This window comes from Microtus oregoni, unplaced genomic scaffold (genome assembly GCF_018167655.1).
Source record: "Microtus oregoni isolate MIOR12 unplaced genomic scaffold, Mior012 000059F_ref0000304, whole genome shotgun sequence".
NCBI lineage: Eukaryota > Metazoa > Chordata > Mammalia > Rodentia > Cricetidae > Microtus > Microtus oregoni.
This window is the reverse complement of record NW_024543835.1, coordinates 11,878,217-11,901,193: the sequence shown is the minus strand read 5'-3', so window position 1 is coordinate 11,901,193 and position 22,977 is coordinate 11,878,217. Positions and strand designations below refer to the sequence as shown.

Genomic DNA, 22,977 nt, shown 5'->3' with positions numbered 1-22,977 from the left:
GTATGGGCTGTGGCAGGGAGGCCCGATTCTTGGTGTCCACGTTAAATTAGGGTGGCAATGGATTTGTTAGGCATGGCCTGTGGCCTGGAGGCCAGATTCTTGGTGTCTGAAATGAAGGTGACAATGGAGTTGTAGGCCATGGCCAGTGCCAGGGAGGCTGAATTCTTGGTTTTCACATTAAATTAGGGTGGCAATGGAGTCCTATGGTATGGGCTGTGGCGGGGAGTCCGGATTCTTGGTATCCACATTAAATTCGGGTGGCAATGGAGTCCGTTGGTATGGGCTGTGGCAGGTAGGCCCGAGTCTCGGTGTCTACATTAAATTAGGGTGGCATTGGAGTCCTATGGTATGGGCTGTGGCAGGTAGGCCCGATTCTTGGGGTCCACGTTAAATTAGGGTGGCCATGGGGTCCTATGGCATGGGCTGTGTTGGGAAGGCTGGATTCCTGGTTTCCACATTAAATTAGGGTGGCAATGGAGTCCTAAGCAGACAGGAAAACCACAACAGTTCATAATTGCCACTTCCTATTGCTGACAGGGCATGTTTTTTTTTAAGTGTCCTGACTTGCCGTTATGATGGACTGGAGTTTAGAGGAGGCTTGGAAGCGGACAGATGATATTATTGAGAGTGTTCAGCAGCAACCCCCTCCACTGAAACCCACGTCTTGTGGGGAAAAATCTCTTCAGGAAAAACTGTATGACATTTATGTGGAGGAGTGTGAAAAGGAGCCAGAAGCAGAGGGCCTTCGAAGCAATGTCAACTTGCTAGAGAAGCTTATGAAAAGAGAGCCATTGCCATGTTTAGTGGTCAGCCTGTACCCAGAAAACCAGGGCTATTCTCTCATGCTCAAGGATAAAGATGGAGTCCTTATAGAGCCCTATCCAGGGCCGTATGTAGGACAGAAACTGCTTGAATATTTGGATGCTGAAGAGTTACCTTCCTTTCTGATTGATATTCTGGAAAAGTCTCCTGTGAATGTTTTTCACAGTGGCTGTGTCATAGCAGAAATCCGAGACTACAGGCAGTGTGGTGACATCTACCCTCCCGAGGAGCCTGCTGCAGAGGCTGCTGTGTCCTCTCCTGCTTGCCAAGTCCGGCATATTCTCTTACGTCCAACGATGCAGTCTCTAGTAAGCGATGTCGAGTCCATGACAAGTGACAGCAGTCAGTGGACCCAGGAAGCAAAACTGGAGCTTGAGAGCCAACTGATCTTAGCTACAGCAGAGCCACTGTGTCTGGATCCTTCTGTTGCTGTCACCTGCACGGCCAACAAATTGCTGTTTAATGAGAAGAAGATAATGATAGCCTCCATGAAAAAATCCTTCATGGGTCATGATTGGTCCTGTCTAGACCTGGAGGAAGAAAAGCATGCATGTACATCTCCTCCTGATGTTGCAACAATGATCGCTTGCAGAAAACGAGCAGAGATCAAACCAGGTGACCCATACGATCTGAAGATCCCTGAAGCAGGAAAGTGTGTAGATACATGGAAGCAGAAACCCTGTGAACTGGTGGCCCCTTCAGAGGTGGATGTGCAGAAATACGCTAAAGGGAAGCAGTCTAGGCCCCATGGCGATGACTCAGAATCCACAGCCTGGCCAGATGACTCAGAATCCACAGCCTGGCCAGATGACTCAGAATCCACAGCCTGGCCAGATCCTGAGGTAACATGTGGTTATTTATTTGATTATGAAAAGGGCTGTCATCCATGGGAAACAGAGCCAAGTGTGATGCAGTCCCTTAGTGACCCATTTTTTTCTTCTGAAATAGGGTCACCGACAGAGGGCAGATGTGATAGTCAGATGCTTCTTCCCCAAGTTGCCCTAAGTGGTTGTTTACTTGGTTCTATAGCTGGGGGAAAGATTGAGTCTGGGAAGGCAACGGATGTGTGCCAAGGGTCTGCCCAGAGCCAGGCTGAATGCCTAAGCAAAGAGCTGCAGGGATCCAATGACTCCATCTGTCTTGGCCAGCCCTCCCAAGGGATGAAGGCCAATTCCCCATCAGTGACATCCCCAGTCTTAGAGACAAGAGTGAAGAGCCCAGCTCCACTGTTCACACTACCCTCCACCTCAGATAAGGGCTCTTCAGCACCCAATCCTCCCTCAATAGCAGTCAGAGGTAGGAAGTTTCCAAGACTTGCTCCTTCTCTCCAATCAGCTAGTCTTCCTCAGCAAACTTTGTGGGGAATGAGCAGTATCAATACCCTTGCTGCAGCTGTCCAGCCCTCTGCCAGCTCATCAGAAAGCCATCCAGTCACCCAGAGCCCCAGCAGTGGCACTGCCCAAAATGTTACCAATTTGTTTAGCCTAGCACAGGGATCCCCTGGTTTGAAGAGAGGTTCACCCCAGGTGCAGAGCTTCCCCACTAGTGCCCTAGCATTTACAGAAACCTCTTCCAGAGACGTTCTGTCTCCTATAGGTCAGATGCCCAGTACCCAGACCAGCACACCACAGGGCTCTGTGCAATTAATTCTAAAAAGTACTTCAGGCCCCATAGCTGTCAGGATTCCAACTGGCACTGTCATTTTTCGCCCAGAGTCACAAACACAGCAGCCACAGCAACCACACCAACAGCCACAGTCATGGCTGTATCCACAGCCAGAGCTGCAGCAGTCCCAGCAGCTCCAGCAGCTGCAGCAGCTGCAGCAGTCCCAGCAGCTCCAGCAGCTGCAGCAGCTGCAGCAGTCCCAGCAGCTCCAGCAGTCCCAGCAGCTCCAGCAGCTGCAGCAGTCCCAGAAGTCCCAGCAGCTCCAGCAGTCCCAGCAGCTCCAGCAGTCCCAGCAGTCCCAGCAGCTCCAGCAGCTCCAGCAGCTCCAGCAGCTGCAGCAGTCCCAGCAGCTGCAGCAGTCCCAGCAGTCCCAGCAGCTCCAGCAGCTCCAGCAGTCCCAGCAGCTCCAGCAGCTGCAGCAGTCCCAGCAGCTGCAACAGTCCCAGCAGCTCCAGCAGTCCCAGCAGCTCCAGCAGCTCCAGCAGCTCCAGCAGTCCCAGCAGTCCCAGCAGCTCCAGCAGCTGCAGCAGTCCCAGCAGTCCCAGCAGTCCCAGAAGCTCCTGCAGCAGTCCCAGAAGCTGCAACAGTCCCAGCAGCTCCAGCAGCTCCAGCAGTCCCAGCAGATCCAGCAACTGCAGCAGTCCCAGCAGTCCCAGCAGCTGCAGCAGTCCCAGCAGTCCCAGCAGCTCCAGCAGCTGCAGCAGTCCCAGCAGTCCCAGCAGGCCCAGCAGGCCCAGCAGGCCCAGCAGCCCCAGCAGCTGCAGCAGCCTCAGCAGCCCCAGCAGCCCCAACAGCCCCAGCTGCTCCAGCAGCCCCGGCATCTCTGGCAGCCTTGGCAGCCCCGGCAGCTCTGGCAGCCCTGGCAGCCCCGGCAGCCCTTGCAGCCCTGGCAGCCCCAGCAGCCACAGCAGTCCCAGAAGCCCTGGCAGCCCTGGCAGCCTCAGCAGCCACAGCAGTCCCAGCAGCTCCAGCAGCCCCAGCAGCCCCAGCAGCCCCAGCAGCCCCAGCAGCCTGAGCAGCCCCAGCCTTTGTATGTGTTCATTCCAAAACAGCATCAACTACCTAGGGCTCCTATCCCTCCAGAGCAGGCACCACAAACTTACCAGGGCAGCCAGGGAGCTAGCGTTCAGCAATGGGCAGTGCCAACTCAGCAAACTGGTCTCTTTAACCTTGCTGAGGCCAGGAGGGTTTGCCAACCTCAGACAACTGTGGTGTGCCAGGTGGGTTCTAGCCAAAGTCCTGGGCAGATCCTTCCTTCACAAAGTTTCCAGCACCCTACTGCCCAGGTACAGCAGCTATGGGCTTGGGGCCAGAATGTGCAGCTGAGATTGCTGCCACATACTGTGTCTGTGCCCAGAGCAGCCACTCAGCCTAGTCATCAGGGCCACACAGGTGGCCAGCACAGACATACAGAGAGTGGAGGTCCACCAACCACCCCAAAGTCTTAAGTCTTGCCTATACTCCCTTTCTCAAAATTGCAACAATATACTTAAATTTAATAACTTAGCAATAATTGAGAGGTGTATTTGTAAATGATCATTAAAAACAAACACATTTTGCTGTTTTAACAAAAAAAAATTAGAATGAGTTTTGTCTTCAATGACTTTTTTTTTTACTCTCTCCACCAAAGACAGGGTTTTTCTGTGTAGCCCTGGCTGTCCTGGAACTCACTCTGTAGACCAGGCCAGTCTGTAATTTCTCTCATGTGCCACTTCCTTTCTTTCCTAAGAACTACATTTCTTCCCTAAAAATTGCTATGGGTGTTTTTCTGTTGCTTGTGTGTTTATCTCATGTAAATATTCCATCTATTGGGCATACATATAGCTGTGGATAGTCAGGAAGATGATTCCTGCTTAATTATATAATTCTGAAGAATAGAAATACTAAGATATCTTCCATTATTCAGACTGACATAAGAAAGTAATAGTTTTCTCAGTCACAAAGACAGCTAATTCTAGACTTCAGAGCTCTTTACCCCTGGAGACAAATATCTGGTTGCTCCTAGAGACAAATAAACAAGGACAAATTCCCAGGTGTTATTTACTGCTGATTCAAGGTCAGGCTAGAAGCAACTTTAGTAGACAAAAATTTCTCAGTACTTGACTTTTTTGCACGTAGTCCCAATTTATGTTACAGGCTCAAGGTTCAACCAACTGTTTACTTTCTGTCTGAGAACTCTCACCAAGTTAGAGCTACGTGCATGGCCAAACAGTTACTCGCTGGCCAGTTGATGTGACCTTCTTAGCCTAAGGGAAACTATGTGACTTATCTTGTGTTATGAGAATGGGTTGGGCCCTGAAAATGTAACATGTAATTGTCCAGAGTTTGGCTGTGAGAAGGAGAGCGGTGTAGGAGAGAAAACTGTGTTGAGTTATGTAGGGAGTGGCTAGAAAAAGAGCTGTGCAGGTGTACGAATGAGGGTATGTGTGCTGAAAGGGAGATGTGAGAAGAAACATGAAGGAATGTAGCTATGTGGAGAATTTATGAAGAATGTTAACTGTGTGGAGCCAAGGAAGGTGAATCTGAATAGAAATGAGATGTAGAAGAGAAACGTATGTAAGAAAGATGTGTAGCCATGGGAAAAGTGATGTAACTGTGTATTGATATGTATGACCGTGTAGGAGAGTGATATATGTATGTAAAGAGAGATATGTAGCTGTATGTAAAGAATGCAGCTGTGTGGAGACAGAGATATAAAGATGGTCTGGTGAGGTTTTTTGGGGGAAGAGCACCAACATCTGGTGTAGGTAACCTCTCATCTACACCCTGTAAGGAAGCCTAATAAACTCACTGGTTCCCCAGAGTGGCTTGTAGTGGAATAGTACCTTGGTTTGCCCCTGGACTCTAGGAGAAAGGGTAGTTGTTGGAATTTAGTAACAGTCTGTATTTAGAGAGAATGAAGCCAAGGCCAGCATTTACTTCTCTTCAGAAATCTTGGGTGACAGAAAAGGCGTGTTGAAATACAGGTGCTGTCAAAGAACATTGTCTATCATGAAGCAGAAACTCCATGTCCCAAACATGCCAGAGTGGACACCCATGATCTCCTAGTGCACTCATCTGTGAAAAACAAAAATTAGTCTCTTGGTGACCTATACAGCTGTTGAAGAACAGAGTGCCCCGACTCATATGGCCTAGATCTCAGTGTAATGTACTTCAGGCTCAGCTTGACTGCCTTTGTCCAAAGCAGGATTTAAGGAAGTGAAAAAACCCTGTTGGCAGTGAGGCCATGTTGTTTCCAGTGATACAAAAATAGCTCTCATGGGAAATAAATGATGTTCTAAGAAGGCCACCTGGAGATCATGTTTGGAATTGGACATTCTTTTTTTTTTAATTTATTTATTTATTAAAGATTTCTGCCTCCTCCCCGCCACTGCCTCCCATTTCCCTCCCCCTTCCCCCCATCAAGTCCCCCTCCCCCGATCAAGTCCCCCTCCCTCATCAGCCCAAAGAGCAATCAGGGTTCCCTGACCTGTGGGAAGTCCAAGGACCACCCACCTCCATCCAGGTCTAGTAAGGTGAGCATCCAAACTGTCTAGGCTCCCCCAAAGCCAGTACGTGCAGTATGATCAAAAACCCATTGCCATTGTTCTTGAGTTCTCAGTAATCCTCATTGGGAATTGGACATTCTTTAACCAGGTACATGACTAGCTGTCCCTCCAAACCTCACTAAGGCTCCTTTAACTCTGACAATCTAAACTCTGTTTTAATTCTCCCTGGCTCCCAAACACAGGATTGCCAATTATTATGCTGTCTCTGCATCCTGACAATATGAAATCAGGATACACCACCACTTCCATAAAATTTTCCCAGAACCTCTTAACATCTGCCTAAGTCCAGCTCAAATCCCTATTCCCTTTTGTGGTGGAGGAAACATCTCTTAGGACCCCTGAAGTTATGTTTTGCTCACTGCTCACGCTACACAAAACTAATTTGGTGCGGTCTACAGGTGTGCTCCTTATGGCTTTCTATACAGGTCTTTTTTGTTGCCAGCTGCTTAGAATCATAATTGTAAAAGAAAAGTGAATAGGCGCTATTTTCAAACTTAGACATTTTCTTCTTTCCTCTTTCCTGTCTCCAATATATGGTCACTACTTCAGGGGAAATTGTTTAGGAAGCTATTGTTTGTGAAAATTAAACAGAATATAAAATCGTGGTGATTAGCGTGAGTTTAACGAGGTGATCATTGGATGCTGGGGCTTATGGCAAATGTAGCATGATGGCATGAGAGGGACATTGATGCTGTGCTTGAATGGGGATTAAGGGAACCTGATTGCCAGGACGAGAGCTTGGGACTAAGATGAAACCGAGTTAGGCACTAGTTCAAAAACTTAATGTAGTACTAAAGTTGTTAAAAAATTCTTAAAGGCAAAATATCAACAGTCAACAATATTTTGAAGAAATGTTTGGGCAAAAGTATCTATGATGAATGCAGATAAAAAAAAATCAAAGAAAGCCAGGTTTGGTGACTCATACTTTTAATCCCAGCACCCAGAAAGTGGAAGCAGACAGATTTTTTGTGTGTTGGAGACCAATCTGGTCTACATAGTGATTTCCAGGCCAGCCAGGGCTCCATAGTCAAACCCTGCCTCCAATAACCCAATAATGATAATAACAATAATAAAATGTATAAACAGATTTACACCTATACTTGCATAACCTTGGGAGTGAGTTTCTTGCCTATTTTCATCCCAGCCCTAGAAAGGACAATGGCTAGCCAGCAGCCAGGGGTTTTCTCACTACTCTAGCTCTCGGCTTCACTGGGAGTTACTAATCCCAAATGGAGAGGGGGCTCAAGCGAACACCTTGGCCAGGGAATGATTGATCAGAGGGAGTATGGTGTTCATGGTTTGTGGCTCATTGTTAAGGGGAGCTGAAACATCAGGGATTGGAGCTGGAACAAGAAGATAGCAGATGATAATGTCTGACCATGCTGCTCTCCCTAAAGTAAGCTAGTCTATGGTGATAACTAGTTGGGTGCCTTTTGGAAAGTCTCAGAGTCTCAAATGGAGGGATGTTTTGGAGTCAGAAGCAATAAAGGATATTGCTATCACAATTTGGGTGACTGTAGCCCCACTGTCATATGAGAAGCCAAGGCTGAAGATGTACGACATGTACAAAAACCATATGTGGGACCAAAGAGACTCCCGAAGAAGCCAGGAGGCGGCCATGTGGAAATGATATTTCCGTGTATTCTGTTGGGAATAGGGCCAAATCTGGAGAGATGCAGTTTTCTGATAGTTGTAAGCACATTGAAGAGCCAGGTTAGGTGGCCTGTGTAAAATCAGGTTTTCTGGGCATATATACAGGGAAAAGGTCATGTTTCTGGGAAACATGATAACTGTAGAGAAGCTTTTATTTTAAAAAAATATTTATTTATTATGTATACAATATTCTGTCTGTGTGTATGCCTGCAGGCCAGAAGAGGGCCCAGACCCCATTACAGATGCTTGTGAGCCACCATGTGGTTGCTGGGAGTTGAACTTAGGACCTTTGGAAGAGCAGGCAATGCTCTTAACCTCTAAGCCATCTCTTCAGCCCCTGTATAGAAGCTTTTAAAGTCTTTCTTAGTGTTTTTTTTTGTTTCTTCTTTCTGGGGTTGCAGGGATCGAACTGAGGACCTTGCACATGTGAGGCCAGTGCTGCATCTCTAACTTTACCTACTGCTTTCTTAGTTTCCCTCTGCGATGTGTTTATTAGCCAAGTAGCACATCCTTGAATTGTCTGTGTCAAATCTGCAACTCCAAACTGCTTTTGGCACACTTAATTGATGTCTTAGTTACTGTTCTCTTTCTGTGAAGGCATACCATGACCCGAAGGAACCTAAAATTGTTGGGGGCTGTGGACCCAGACCCTGAATTTCCTGTAAACAACTTGTTATGCTTGCAGCTGCTCTGAGCAAAAAAAACTTGTTTTCCTGTGTTTGCAGCTGCTCTGAGCATGAGACCCTCAGGAGTTCCTGATGGCAGGGGAGTGGTTTCTGGTGGGTTTGCCTGAGGCATGGTTATCAGTTAAGGAGCTCTATATAAGCGGTTCTGGTACACAATAAAGGGGGCATTCTTGTTTCAAGGATGACCCGTGTCTCTGTCTGTGTGTCTTAGTGTGTTTAAATCTCCAGGCCCTTGCCCAGCCTGTGAATGGTCCTGTAATGCAGGCTCTGCACTACAGGCATAGTACCGTAGTATATGTAATAGTATGGATGGTACAAGTGGAGGTTCCACTGAGATTGGGAACAAGGGACACTTTGAGAGATCACCCTCAGAAATGGTGAGGGTGGATTAAAGATTGGTATGTGTCTTATGTGTATTTTCATCCCCAGACTCTTGCCTGATAGCGGTTCTGGGAGGTGCAGGCAGCACAGTAGGAGGCACCGTGGAGATTGAAAACTAGAGACTCTCTGAGAGATGCCCTCCAAAAAGCTGGTCAGCAAAAAGTAATAAACAAGAGGTGGGAGGGTAAATTAAAGGCCTCAAAAATAAAAAAAAACCCATAAAAATATAAAATGTGCACAAAGAATTTAAATTATGTATGTTTTTTTATCCCCAGAGATACTCTGAGGGACATTCTCTGAAAGACTGGCCAGTAGGAAAGTAATAAAGAGGAGTGGGAGGGTGAATTGAGGGCCTCAAAAAAATAAAATGTGTACAGATGTATGTTATTATGTTGATTGTGTTGTCTTTTGTGTCCTGGACTAGAGAAAGACATTTAATTCTAAAAACTGCTAAGAAAGGTATTTTTACTTTAAAGTACGGGCCTAAGGATTTGATGCTTTGGAAAAGAGGTTCTGCTTTTGTCTCCACAGAGGATGAGAACCTGTGGAATCATTCCAGATTCATATGGTTTGATTCACTGAGACCCCCTGAAATGTTGCTGTAAAATACCTCCAAGAATGCAGCACCCCCGCTCAGCAGGAAGTAGCCAGACAGGTTGATGATGCCCAAATTCCCTAAAAGATTGTTTAAGTGGGGCCCCTTCAGTGGTTCCAGAGCAGCAAGCCTGGTTCCCCGAGTTTTACTCCACTCCATGCACCAGTTTGGACCCAGAGTGAGTGCGGCTGGAGCCAGAAGGTAGCTGGAGTAGAGCTTTGCTGGACAGCTGTGGCAGAAGGCATGTTGCCCAGGCCCAGTTGGTGCCTGGCCTGTGGGACACCACGGTGGTACCAAGAGTATGGGCAAATGTGGCAACAAGTGCTTGGGCCAAGACAAGCTGGAGCCACACAGACCCTGCTGGGCAGCCCGTCTGTGTGCAGCATATGGAGAAGGCAGTGGCAGAGTGAGGAGAAGGCCGTGGTGGTTCCCGGCTCCGCATACCCAAGAATTTGTGGGCGAGCAGCAGGTTTTCTCACAGTACCCCAAAAACCCACATAGTAGCTGCAAAAGGTCTCCGAGCCTGCCTGCTGCCCCAGCTGGTTGTGGTGACATACGCTGGTAGGATTTGGCGAAGGAGGCAGAGGCAGGAGGATCTGGAGTTTGGGCAGCTGCAGGATTAGTCAGCCCGCCAGTTCTTCCCTGTCCTCACCACCAGGGTGAGCTCTCCAGCACTGCCCTCTGCTAATTCATCTTTGCAGCAATGAGCTAGGGGCAGGGCCAGTTCTGCTTTCATGCCCTCAGGATTACTTCTTCCCACCTACACCATCAGGACCAGCTCTACTGTATTGCCCAGGTGAGGTGCAGGGGCCTCTCTCCCAAGTGCTGCAGCTGGTGAGGGGCAGGGGCAGCTTCCTTGCTTTTATCACCCCAGAACCAGCTCTGCCACCTGTCGCAGGTGTTGATGGGTGGGGGTAAGATGGGGCAGGGAAGGCAGTCTCTCCTCTCCCCATATGCCAGATGAGTAATGGGTCAGCTCTCCCTTGCTGGCAACATCAGGGCTGGGTCACCCACACCTCTGACAAACAGGGCCAGCTCCGGTGTGCTGCCTAGGAGAGGAGCAGGTTCATTTTCCCGAGTGCTGCAGATGGTAAGGGGGAGGGTGATTTCACTAGTCTGTTGCAGGCAGTAAGGGGTGAGGGGTAAGGGGGCATCTATCCCCCACCCACACCACCTCATGACAGACAAGTAGTGGGGTTAGGTCTTCAACACTTACACTTTTAGGACTGGCCTACCCACACCTCTGCCAACAGGGTAGTCTCTACTATGCTGCCCAGGAGAGATGCAGGGCTTGCTCTCCTGAGTGTTGTAGCTGGTGGGGGTCAGGGACAACTCTCCCACCTGCCTCAGGTGTTTGATGGGCAGGAAGGGGAGACCATCTTTCCCCTGCCCTTTGAAACCACAAGAGAGATGAATAATAGGGGTAGCTCTCCCATGCTCACTACTTTGGGACTGGTTCACCCATACCGCCACCAAGGTTAGCTCTATTGTGTTGCCCAGGCAATATGCAGGGCCTGCTTTCCTGCTCTTGTAACCTCAGGGCCAGCTCTGCCACCTGCCTCAGACATTGGTGGGTGGGCTGTGGAGGGAGGGCACTTTTTCCCTGCCCATGCTTACACAAGACAGCTGAGTAATGGGGAGAGCTTTCCCATGCTCACAACTTCTGGGCTGGCTCACCCACACCTCCACCAACAGGGTTGGCTCTATTGTGTTGCCCTTGGGAGGTGCAGGGCTTGCTCTCCTGAGAGTTGCAGCCCTGCATGTGTGTGGGGGGCAGAGACAGTTCTCCCACTTTTGTTACCTCAAGGTCAGTTCTCTCACTTTGCCTTAGACGTTGATGGGCTGGTGGGGGGCAGCTCTTCCCAGTCTATGCTGTCATATGGCAGATGAGGGGTGGGGCTAGGTTTCCCATGCTCACATCCTCAGGGTTGACTCACCAGGGTCAGCTCTGCTGTGCTGCCCAGATGAGGTGCAGGGCCTAATTTCCCGAGTGTTGCAGCTGATAAAGGGCTCAGCTCCCTTGCCAGCTGGAGGCGGTAGGGGTAAGGGGGGAGGACCTTTTATCCTCATCCCCACCATCTCACTGCAGATGAGGGAGGTGGTGCCAGCTGTGCCCCTCTCATGCTTTCAGGGCTGTTCCCACACTTGCATTTACAAGATCACTCTACCGTGCTGCCCAGGGGAGACACGGGGCCTGTTCTGAGTAAGGTAGCTGGTGAGGGGTTGGATCGGGTCTTCCTCCACCTGCTGCAGGTGGTGAGGGGCAAGGGGAGGAGGACATCATTCCCTTCCCCATGCCACCACACAGAACACATTCTCATGCTCTCAGAGCCAGCTTACCCATAGCCCTGCTCACAGGGTCAGCTCTATTGTGCTGCCTAGGTAAGGCGTGGGACCTTCTCTCCAGAGTGCTTGAGCCAGTGAGGGGTGGGACCAATTCTCCCTAGGGTTGCAGCCAGTGAGGGGTGGGACCAACTCTGTACAATGCTGTCCTCTCGGCCTTTGGTTGTATAAGTGGCCAGGGACATCAACAGAGACCACAGCTGTGTTAAACCAGGAACCTAGGCATGGATCCCAGCAGCAGCCCAGGTCCAGAAATCACCTTGGCCCTCGGGGACAATCAAGCCACTCACCTCAGCTCACTCCTTTCCTTTCTTTTGCCTTTTCAGATAGGCCTCTGCTGTGTTAGGAGCGGCGGGCTACTTTCCCGGTACCCGGCCGCCCACACGGCTAGCTTTACCCGAAATAATTACACGGAAACTGTATTCTTTTAAACACTGCCTGGCCCATTAATTCCAGCCTCTTATTGGCTAGCTCTTACATATAGATCTAACCCATTTCTAATAATCTGTGTAGCCCACGAGGTGGCTTACCAGGGAGGATCTTAACCTGCGTATGTGTCTGGCAGGAGAATCATGGCGACTCACTGACTCAGCTTCTTTCTCCCCGCATTCTGTTCTGTTTATTCCACCCACCTAAGGGTTGGCCTATCAAATGGGCCTAGGCAGTTTCTTTATTAATTAACCAATGAAAGCAACAGATTAGAAAGAAATCACTCCCACATCATTTCCCCTTTTTCTGTTTAAACAAAGAGGAAGGCTTTAACTTTAACATAGTAAGATTACATATAACAAAACAGTTATCAAGCAAGAATTACAGTTACAGTATTTATATCTATTTTATCTTTTATCATAACCAAGGAAAACTATAACTATAACTAACCATTCTTCAACTCCATCAAAGACTCCAGAAGGATATAATATTACCTAAGCAAACAAGAAATCCAAAGCTCTAGAAATGACAGAGACATCTCGCTGCCTGTACAGTCACCCAAAGTTCCTCTGTACCATTGGGGCATCCATCTTCAGCCTTCAGGCCCATAGTTTCCAGCAGACACTTCCATGAAGCAGGAAATTTCAAAGACAGTTCAGTCACTTTCTGCTGTGTCCTGCAGAATGTCTCGCAGACTCTTTCATGAGTCATGAACCCCAAAAGACCGTCTCACCTTTAGGCAAGTTCAGCAGTCCTCTCTCTGCGGGTTCTCTGTGTCCAGTTTATACAATAGTCCAGGCAAGAGCAGTTTCTTGCCCAAATGGCTATCAAACTCCATAAGGATCCTCTTCGATGCCTATCTTTTTCTTAAAGTAGCTGGTGCTGCCAGGAGCAGACATGTCTCCTTGTCATGAAAAGCCTTAAGTTATTAAAATATTTTAAATGCCATATTCTGCAGTCTTTGAGAGATATGAAAAATGTCTATCTAACTGAAATATATCTCTATATATCTGGAAAATCTAACTCACATGACTACAAGCTTTACTATTATCGATGATTATCCATTAGCAACCTATATTTCCTATTATACATTACACTTTAAATGAACTACACAATCACAATACCTTAATCAAGAGCAGAAATACATATACATATAACAAAATTGACCTTAAAATCCATACCAATGTAAATTATTCATATCTATATCATATTCCCCTTTAAATGTAAAAGAACATTTATAAACAATATTTGGGAACATGGGCACAGTTTTTTCTCTCCAAACTGTTTCCTGCTGAATGGGGGTTCATGTCTTTTATGGTATAACCTGTCTCCTAGGTTCATCTCAGTCGGCAGTTGAGCAAAGTAATTTTTTGAGGGTGTTCACAGCAACCTTTCAGGAGGGCGAGGTCTATCATACCATATTGGAATAGAAGAAATCCACAGGGTCTCATCCTCTGTGAAAACAAAAGAAGACCCTTTCCAAAGCATCATATCCTTAGACCCAAATTCTGAAGTCATACCCTCATGATATCTGTTCTGGTTCCACTTGGCTGCCCATATAATGAAATGTCTGTCTGTACTTAGCTCCTTTACAGAGAAACCCTGTCTCAAATAACCAAAAAAAAGAGCAAAAATTTTAAAGAAAACGCAATGTACATAATCCAGACTCTCTGTGAATTTTCCATTTTTACGTGGCTTACTTTTACTTTATTTCTCTTAATCTATAACTATCTGTACTCTGTCTCTTTAAAGACTTTATCTTTTTTTTTAAACCATTAACTTTACTTTCTATATTTTTTTTTCTCTCAAGCCTACGTACATTTATCCAACAGTGTGGTCTTTTATGTCTGAATCTGTTTTATTGTGAATCTGTAACATTTTTTTTTTACTATCCAGGAGCATTTTTTAAAATGTTAAGAAGTTCTTAAAAACTTAAGTTGCACCATGTACAGGTAATACGGTACCGTCTGTGTCCTGCCCAGTCAAAACCTTAACTGTGCTGTTATTACAGTAATTACGGTAGTTTCGACCAGCACAGTTCAGCACGGAGCAGTCGCTCCTGCCTCAGATCCATCTGGTGCCCCTGAGTTGCGCACAGTTCCAGGTACACAGCAAGTCCACATTGGAGCCGCATTCAGCAGTTTAACTCTGAGACTGAACGCGCAGCACAGAAATTCTTTTCATCCAAGTTACAGCCAAATCTGACAGGCAGAGCACTGCACAGTCTGAAAACACGTCTCTGTATGGCAGCAGGAATCCGCCATGCTCTTCCGCCTGTCTAAACCTGATTTTGCCGTCTGCCCAGGTGCAGACGGGGAGCGTTGAGCCATTGGCACGGTCTCAGAGCACTCTCCTTCCAATCCCAAGCAGGAACACAAACATCCAGTCCCATAAAATCCATTGAAATGCTTTAAAGCCAGAGTTCACGCTGGCAGCACAGCCGCGCTTTAAAATGACGCAGCATTTTTTTTTTTTTTTTTTGCTGCTGATGCCAAATCAGGAAATCTCTCTATGGCATGCCACCAACAAAGAGCAAAACTCTGCGTTAAACTCTGTTTTTTCTCTGTTTAAAATTAAGCTCTCTCAGGTTTTTAAGTGGATTTAGCCCCACGTTGGGCGCCACTCTGCTGTGTTAGGAGCGGCGGGCTACTTTCGCCGGGCTACTTTCCCGGCACCCGGCCACCCACACGGCTAGCTTTACCCGAAATAATTACACGGAAACTGTATTCTTTTAAACACTGCCTGGCCCATTAATTCCAGCCTCTTATTGGCTAGCTCTTACATATAGATCTAACCCATTTCTAATAATCTGTGTAGCCCACGAGGTGGCTTACCAGGGAGGATCTTAACCTGCGTATGTGTTCGGCAGGAGAATCATGGCGACTCACTGACTCAGCTTCTTTCTCCCAGCATTCTGTTCTGTTTATTCCACCCACCTAAGGGTTGGCCTATCAAATGGGCCTAGGCAGTTTCTTTATTAATTAACCAATGAAAGCAACAGATTAGAAAGAAATCATTCCCACATCCAGCCTCTATCCACAGGACATGAACCATTCTGTCTCTCTCCCATACTACACCAAACCTCTGCTCACTCCAATTGTGCCCAGCTGGCGGGTGCTGCAAGGTATTGGGTGAGCCTGTGTTTTCTCCTCAGAGCCCAGGGTGGACAGCCCCAGGACTGCATGTGGGTCTCTTTGTCCCACTTAGTTCAATAAGATGCTAGATTGGGCCATGCTTCCTCACCACAGAGAGATCATTATAGTGCCAAATGCCTGGCGTCATTGCACTCTCCTGATAGGTGCCAAGGTGGTGCTGGAACCCTGTGGCCAAATTCCTGGACCGAGTTCCACTACGTCCTGCCCAACCGGGCCACGTGGCATGGGGTAGAGGCCTTCTTCATCACTTACCAGATTTTCCATAGCAGTATTTCTCAGACTCCATGTAGGAGTCTTGTCAAAAATGCTCATTCTGACTCAGAGCTTCTGGGGTATTGGGGTATAGCCTGCAAGTCTGCATATCTCTCTCCCAGTCCCTTCTTTACTACTCCTGACCCCAGAGAGGGTGGTCTAGAGTTCACTATAAAGCTAAGAATGAGTTTGAATTTCTTTCTTTCTCTATTTTTATTTTGTTTTTGTTTTTTTGGGGTCTGGGTTTCTCTGTGTGTAGTCTTGGCTGGCCTTAAACCTGGAGATTTGCCTGCCTCTGCCTCCTGAGTGCTGGAATTAAAGACATGTTCCACAATTGCCTGACAACTTTGAATTTCTAATCTTCCTGTAGCTACTTCCCAAGTCCTGGGATTATAGGCATACACTCTCACACCCTGTTTTTTTTCTTTTAAAATAAATAATATATATATATATATATATATATATATATATATATATATAGTGTGTGTGTGTGTGTGTGTGTCTGTGTTTGTGTGTGTGTCTGTGTGACAGGGTCTCTCTACACAGCTCTATCAGTCCTGGAACTCACTCTGTAGACCAGACTGATCTCAAACTCATAGAGATCCACCTGCCTCTGCTTCCTGAGTGCTGGCTTTAAAGGCGTGGGCACCACACCAGGTACCATCACGCCCTGTTAATGTACTGTGACTACACAGGGCTCTGTGCGTGCTAGGTAAGCGTTCTACCACCTGAGCAGCATCCCCAGCCAGGGTACCTTCATTTTACCCCTCTCTTTCCTTCTCTGTGTGAGTGTTTTGCCTGCATGTATGTCTGTGTACCTTCTGTGTGTAGTGCCTTCTGAGACAAAAAGTATGTGTGTTGGGTCTCGTGGGACTGAAGTTCCAAGCAGTTGTGAGTTAACATGTGGGTCCTAGGAATTGAACCCGGGTCCTTTGCAAGAGCAGTCAATACTCTTAATCATTGAACCATCTCTCCAGCCTCCTGGAGCTTTCCTTCCTTGTTTCCTTCCTTGTTTCCTTCCTTCCTTCCTTCCTTCCCCCTTTCTCTCTCTTTCTTAGTTTTGAAATTATTTTTTCTCCTTTTTGTTTATCCTGTGTCTTTCACATCATGCATCTCCACCCCATTCATTTCCCTGCCCCTTTGTATCCATGCTCTGCCCTTGAAACCTCCTCCCCAAAATAAAATAAAATAAAATTTAAGAGAAAAAAGAAAAAGAGAGAGAAGGACAAATCAGTCTTGGTGAGGGAGCTGCAGTGTGTCACAGTGAGTCACACAGCAAACCCTTTTGTCCTTATACCTTTACTTGCAAGCGTTCATTGCAAAGAGAGTCATTGGTCTGTTTCGAGGTCTCTGGTTTCTACTACACTATTGGTGCTGGGCCCTCATGGGTCTCTTGGCTATCCTGCTGTTGTCCTATATTGTGGAGATCCTGTAACTTTGGGTCTGTGGGTTAGGTCCCTTCACGTGCTCCAGCAGATCACAGATGGCCTGGATATTGGGATGGGCCACCCATAACCTTGTTTCTGAGCCTGGGTAGTTGCAGGGTTGGTCAGTCTGCCAGCTCTCTCCTGTCCTCACCACCAAGGCAAGTTCTTCTGCATTGTCCTGGCTGTGAACAAGGGCCTGGGCCAATTCTCCTGTTTTCATGTCCTCCGGGTCAGATCTCCCACACCTACACCTTCAGGGCCAGCTCTCCTGTGTTACCCAGGCATGGTGTAGGGGCCACTCTCCCGAATGCTGCAGCTGATGAGGGGCAGGGCTAGCTCTCCTGCTCTTATGACCTTAGGGCTAGTTTTCCTTCCTGTCTCAGGTGTTGATGGGCGCTGGGAGGACATCTCTCCCCTGCCTATGCCACCACATGACAGATGAGTGATGAGGACAGCTCTCCCACACCTCCACTGAGCTCCCAGAGATGGCACTGCAGATTGTGGTAGGACCATACCACTGGGTATCATGGTGGTAGATTTGGGTTGTATTAATTTTGGCCAGAAGAATTGTTGCGGAATATTAAGATATGTTCCATTGATTTATGCTATGGAACTTTTGTTTTAATGATGCAAAGATGTGTTACAGTCTTTTATGTTGCATTTGTTTAATTCTGTGAAGCTGTGTTACTTTGCCTGTCTAAAACACCCGATGGTCTAATAAAGAGCTGAACAGTCCATAGCGAGGCGGGGAGGGGGGGGAAGGATAGGAGGAACTGGCAGGCAGAGAGAATAAATAGGAGATAAAAAGGGCTCAGGAAGCAAGGGAGATCAAGGAGTGAGAAAAGAAAAGGCCAGCCACCGAGTCACCCAGCCAGCCATGGGGTAATAGTGAAAGCAAGATGCACAGACGTGAGAAAGGGAAAAAGCCCAGAGGCAAAAGGTAGGTGGGATAGTTTAAGAAAAGCTGGCTAACAACAAGCTAAACCAAGGCTGGGCATTTATAAGTAACAATAAGCCTCCATGTGATTTATTTGGGAGCTGGATGGCAGCCCCCCAAAAATAGCAAAAGAGAAAAAAATCCCAATAACAAGAATTCCTGAATGAAATGAATGCTGTGAGCTATTTTCAAATATTCTACTCAGTTCAAAAAGCACAATCAGCTGGGCAGTGGTGGGTGGTGGCTCACACCTTTAATCCCAGCACTTGGGAGGCAGAGGCAGAGGCCGAGGCACATGGACCTCTGTGAGCTCGAGGCCAGCCTGGTCTATAAAGCAAGTTTCAGGAAAGCCAGGACTGTTACACACAGAAACCCTGTCTTAACGCCCCCCCCCACGCCAACACAAAACCAACCCCCCTCAAAGTGCAATCAATCAGGGAAGAGGTGGTTGGGACATCAGCGACTCTTTATCTTTCCTCTTGCTCCATTTCAAGGATAGCTGCATTTACTCTCCAGTCCCATTTTCCCTCCACCCTCTAGTTATAAACTGGCTCAGTGGTTAAGAGCACCACCTGCTTGTCTAAAGGTCCTGAGTTCAATTCCCAGCAACCACATGGTGGCTCACAACCATCTGTAATGAGATGTGGTGTCCTCCTGGCCTGCAAGCATGAATGTAGGCGGAACACCGTATACATAATAAATAAATAAATAAATAATAAGTAAATCTTAAAAAAAATAAACATCAGCCAAACCTCCAATAGGGAGGGTTAGAAACTTAGGAGACATATTGATCACCATGTATTTTGTTATGTGTGTTATTTTTCTTTCACAATGTACTAGGTTTCAGAAAACAAGGTGTGTGTGTGTGTGTGTGTGTGTGTGTGTGGTGATGGAAAAGTCAGTATGCAAAGTGAGAGCGTCATTACAAGAGACACTGACTGTGAGAGATGCCGTGACTGAAAAATAACGCTCTGCACATTTCAAGTCACTGTACAGGGACCGCACTTGCCGATATGAAACAGTTGTAATTCCTATAGATATTAGGGGAATTCTCCCAAATTATCACTACAATTTTACAGTAAGTACAGATCCTTGATTGGGCTATAGAAGAAAGGGGGACTTGTATTGGGTAGGAAACATTGCCTCATTTAAAACCTAGGCAGACATCTTAAGCCTGAGAATGTTAACTGGATCTCTTAATGGGAAATAATGGGCACCCTCTTGCTAGTTCCACATTCCTGTGTGTTTCACAATGTCACACATACATTGGGCAGCTATTCTTTTCCTATCCACACTAGAAACCTACAAAATTCCTATTTAGATAAAAGAACTCCATTCAGTCCTGTGCATCTCAATGACAATCTGTTGCAAATTGCAGATGCTGGAGAACAGCCAAAGCCCACCACAGCAAAACTCCCTCCAGGCAGGGGAACGGTCTGTCCTTTCTGACTAGAGCTGGGCCTGATTGGAAACTCAGTAGGAGCTCTGTTGCTCCGCTTATTCCCCCCCCCCCCCCCCCGTGGCCGGGGTGGGGTGGGGGTGGGGCTACGGAGCCAGCCAGCGGACGGACACCCTTTCTCAGTCTTGCGCTTACATTTTCACTTGTGTGTGGTGTGCATGTGTATATGTGTGTTCGTGCATAAGCATGTGTACACGTGCTTGTGGAGACCCGAGGCTTAGATTGGGCATCATTCTTGGTCACATTTTCACTTCATTCATTGATGCAGGGTCCCTCAGTCAAACCCAGAGCTCTTGGATATGGCTCGCCGGCTTCCTCCAGCGAGTCTGTTTTGGCAGGCATTTTATGCAGGCTGGCAAGGCCACCCTGTATTGTATGTGGGTTCTGTGGCTCCTTTGAACTCTGGTCTTCAGGTTTGCAAGGCAAGTGTTTTAAGGCAATCTCTCCAGCCTCCCACCCCTCCCCCACCCTTCTATTTGTCACTCTTTCCCAGCTCCCAACCTGTAAATGTGGGCATCCTCAAAGACTAGATCCTAGATTTCCTGCTTTATACTCTATATGCTTAGCTGCCAGGTTATTAAAGACAGATATTTATGTCAGAATCCCTTCTTTCCTTAAACTGTACCCCAGTTTTCGAACTACTGGGGAATCAAACTTCTGAAAGACCCCCACAGTATAGACAAACAGCTAAGCAGCAGCAATGCCAGGCTTAAACTTTGGAGCAACACAAGTAACATTAGAGCAGGGAAGTTCGACTTGAGAACAAGGGCGGAGAAGCCAGGCAAGATATCTGCGGTCAGCCGGTCAGCCATCTGGCCCCAAGCGATAAGGAACCCGCAGCTGGCCTGCTCTAATGAGAACATCCCGTTTGCTTAGGGAAACAGGAGGCCTATAGTCAGCACATGTGCCCAACTTAGAATATCAGTAATTCACAGAAGAGACAACTCCCCCTATGAAAGATCCCAGCTTAGCTGCTGTAACGTCATTTCACAAAGCTTTTGACGAACGACTGTAAGTGCAGAGTAAGGTCAGGGTCCCTGGCTGCAAAACAGGATATTTATATCCATAGATTCGGACAGGACATCAATTAACAGGATATCTGTTCCCATACATCTGTGCTGGGAGAGGAAAAACCACCTGTGCCCCTTGCCCCATTCCAACTGACCACTAACGATGCATTTGCTTCTGTAATCTGCTTCTGCTGCCCTCTTTCCTATAAAAAGACCTTCCCCCAGTCGGCAGGCGCGCTTGTCTCCCGAGAGACTAAGTCGCCCCAGGTACCTGTGTACTGAATAAAGCCTCTTGCTATTTGCATCCGAAGAGTGACTCGCTGTTCCTTGGGAGGGTCTCCTCAGCCTGAAAGACTGCCCACCACTGGGGTCTTTCATTTGGAGGTTCCACCGAGATTTGGAGACCCCTGCCCAGGGACCACCGACTCACCACCGGGAGGTAAGCTGGCCAGCACAATTGTTTTCTGTCTGTCTTCTGTCTTTTATGTTTGTGCCTGCGTTTGTACTGGTTAGCTAATCAGATTTGTATTTGGCGGACCCGGGGAGGAGCTGACGAGCTCGTACTCCCCACCGCAGCCCTGGGAGACGTCTCAGTGGTGTTTGGGGGCCCGATTCGTGGCCCATTTGCAGTTTGTGAGTCGCGTGGAACTGGGACTGTTGGGGGCTGCCCCACTGTCTGAGGGATTCGTGACTCTTTTGGGAGACGAGGAGCCCGGGTCCTCAAAGTCTCCGTTTGAATTCTTGCTTTCGGTTTTACGCCAAAGCCGCGCTGCGAGTTTCTGTGTCTGTCTAAGTTGTATTTTGTTTGTCTGTCTAATTGTTACTGTCACCGCGGTTGAGAGAATGGGCCAATCTGTAACCACCCCTCTAAGTCTGACTTTACAGCACTGGCGAGACGTCCAAGACATTGCAAATTACCAGTCAGTGGACGTTCGGAAGAGATGCTGGGTAACTTTCTGTTCCTCGGAATGGCCCACGTTCAATGTGGGCTGGCCAAGGGATGGTACTTTTGACATCAATGTTATCTTACAGGTAAAGGCTAAAGTGATGGATCCTGGCCCTCACGGGCATCCAGACCAGGTCGCGTATATCGTGATCTGGGAGGCGATGGCTTATGACCCACCGCCCTGGGTCAAGCCTTTCGTCACCCCGAAACCCCCTCTGCACCTACTTTACCCCCTCCACTCCTTCCCACCCCAACGGGACCTCCGCCCCACTCCTCCCTGTACCCAACCCTCACCAAGTCCCCGGTGCCCAAGCCCCCTCCTCCAAAAGTCTTGCCCCCAGATGATGACCTACTGATGGACCTCCTCACGGAAGGCCCTCCCCCATATCAGGAGCCAGCTCCATGGCCTCCGAATGAGGCTGACTCAACTGAAAGAAAAGAAGAACAAGCAGCGCCAGCCTCTGCTGGTCCTTCTCCGATGGCCGCATGCCTGAGGGGACGAAGGGACCAGCTGCATGCAGCGGATACAACCTCCTCACAGGCATTCCCTCTTCGCATGGGAATGAACGGCCAACTGCAGTACTGGCCATTCTCCTCCTCAGACCTCTACAACTGGAAACATAATAACCCTCCTTTTTCTGAGGACCCCTCTAGGTTGACTGCTCTGATTGAATCTATTTTGATTACCCATCAGCCTACATGGGACGACTGCCAACAGCTGCTGCAGGCCCTGCTGACTTCGGAGGAACAGCAGAGGGTCCTCCTGGAAGCCCGGAAGGAAGTCCGGGGACCTGATGGCCGCTCCACCCAATTGCCTAATGAAATAGATTCTGCCTTTCCCCTTGAACGCCCCTCTTGGGATTTCACCACGGTGGAAGGTAGGAATCACCTAGCCCTCTATCGCCAGTTGCTCATAGCGGGTCTCCACAGGGCGGCTCGACGCCCAACGAATTTGGCTCAGGTAAAGCAGGTTATACAGGGGTCAGAGGAAACTCCCTCTGCGTTCCTTGAGAGGCTCAAAGAGGCTTACCGCAGATATACTCCCTATGACCCTGACGACCCCGGACAGGAGACCAATATCTCCATGTCTTTTATTTGGCAGTCAGCTCCAGATATCAGATGCAAGCTGGAGAGTCTAGAGAACCTCAGGGAAAGCTCACTCAGGGATCTGCTAAAGGAAGCAGAAAAGATTTTCAATAAGAGGGAGACTCAGGAGGAGAGGGAGGACCGCCTAAGAAAAGAAGCTGAGGAGAGGGAAAAGGAAAGGGAAAAAGAGAGGGACCGCAAGAGACATAAGGAAATGAGTAAACTTTTGGCCACCGTAGTGTCAGGGCAAAGACAGGATAGACAGGGGGGAGACAGAAGAGGGCTACCCCTCGACAAGGACCAATGTGCCTACTGGAAAGAAAAGGGGTCTTCACCCAAAGGCTGGGGCCCTGGCGGCGGCCAATAGCCTATCCTTGCGGAAATGCCCTGGACCAGACCGGACCTGACGGATCAACCCCTCCGGGATGAGGATGTCACCTGGTACACTGACGGCAGCAGCTTTCTGCGGGAAGGTGAGCGAAAGGCGGGTGCAGCGGTAACCACGGAGACCGAGGTGATCTGGGCACAGCCTCTGCCTGCGGGGACTTCTGCGCAGCGAGCAGAGCTTGTCGCCTTGACACAA

The 22,977-nt window shown here is 48.2% G+C and overlaps 2 protein-coding genes across 2 annotated transcripts; both read left to right on the top strand.

Moving 5' to 3' along the window:
• Window positions 1-575: 575 nt before the first annotated feature.
• LOC121439028 (transcription factor SPT20 homolog) lies at window positions 576-21,664 on the top strand. The gene is made up of 3 exons (XM_041639521.1): window positions 576-1,664; window positions 20,876-21,145; window positions 21,248-21,664. Exons 1-3 carry the CDS (start codon window positions 576-578, stop codon window positions 21,662-21,664), a joined length of 1,776 nt encoding a protein of 591 aa, XP_041495455.1.
• Window positions 21,665-21,786: 122 nt separating this feature from the next.
• LOC121439027 (eukaryotic translation initiation factor 3 subunit A-like) lies at window positions 21,787-22,761 on the top strand. Its single transcript, XM_041639520.1, has one exon. It carries the CDS (start codon window positions 21,787-21,789, stop codon window positions 22,759-22,761), a length of 975 nt encoding a protein of 324 aa, XP_041495454.1.
• The last annotated feature ends 216 nt before the right edge of the window (window positions 22,762-22,977 follow it).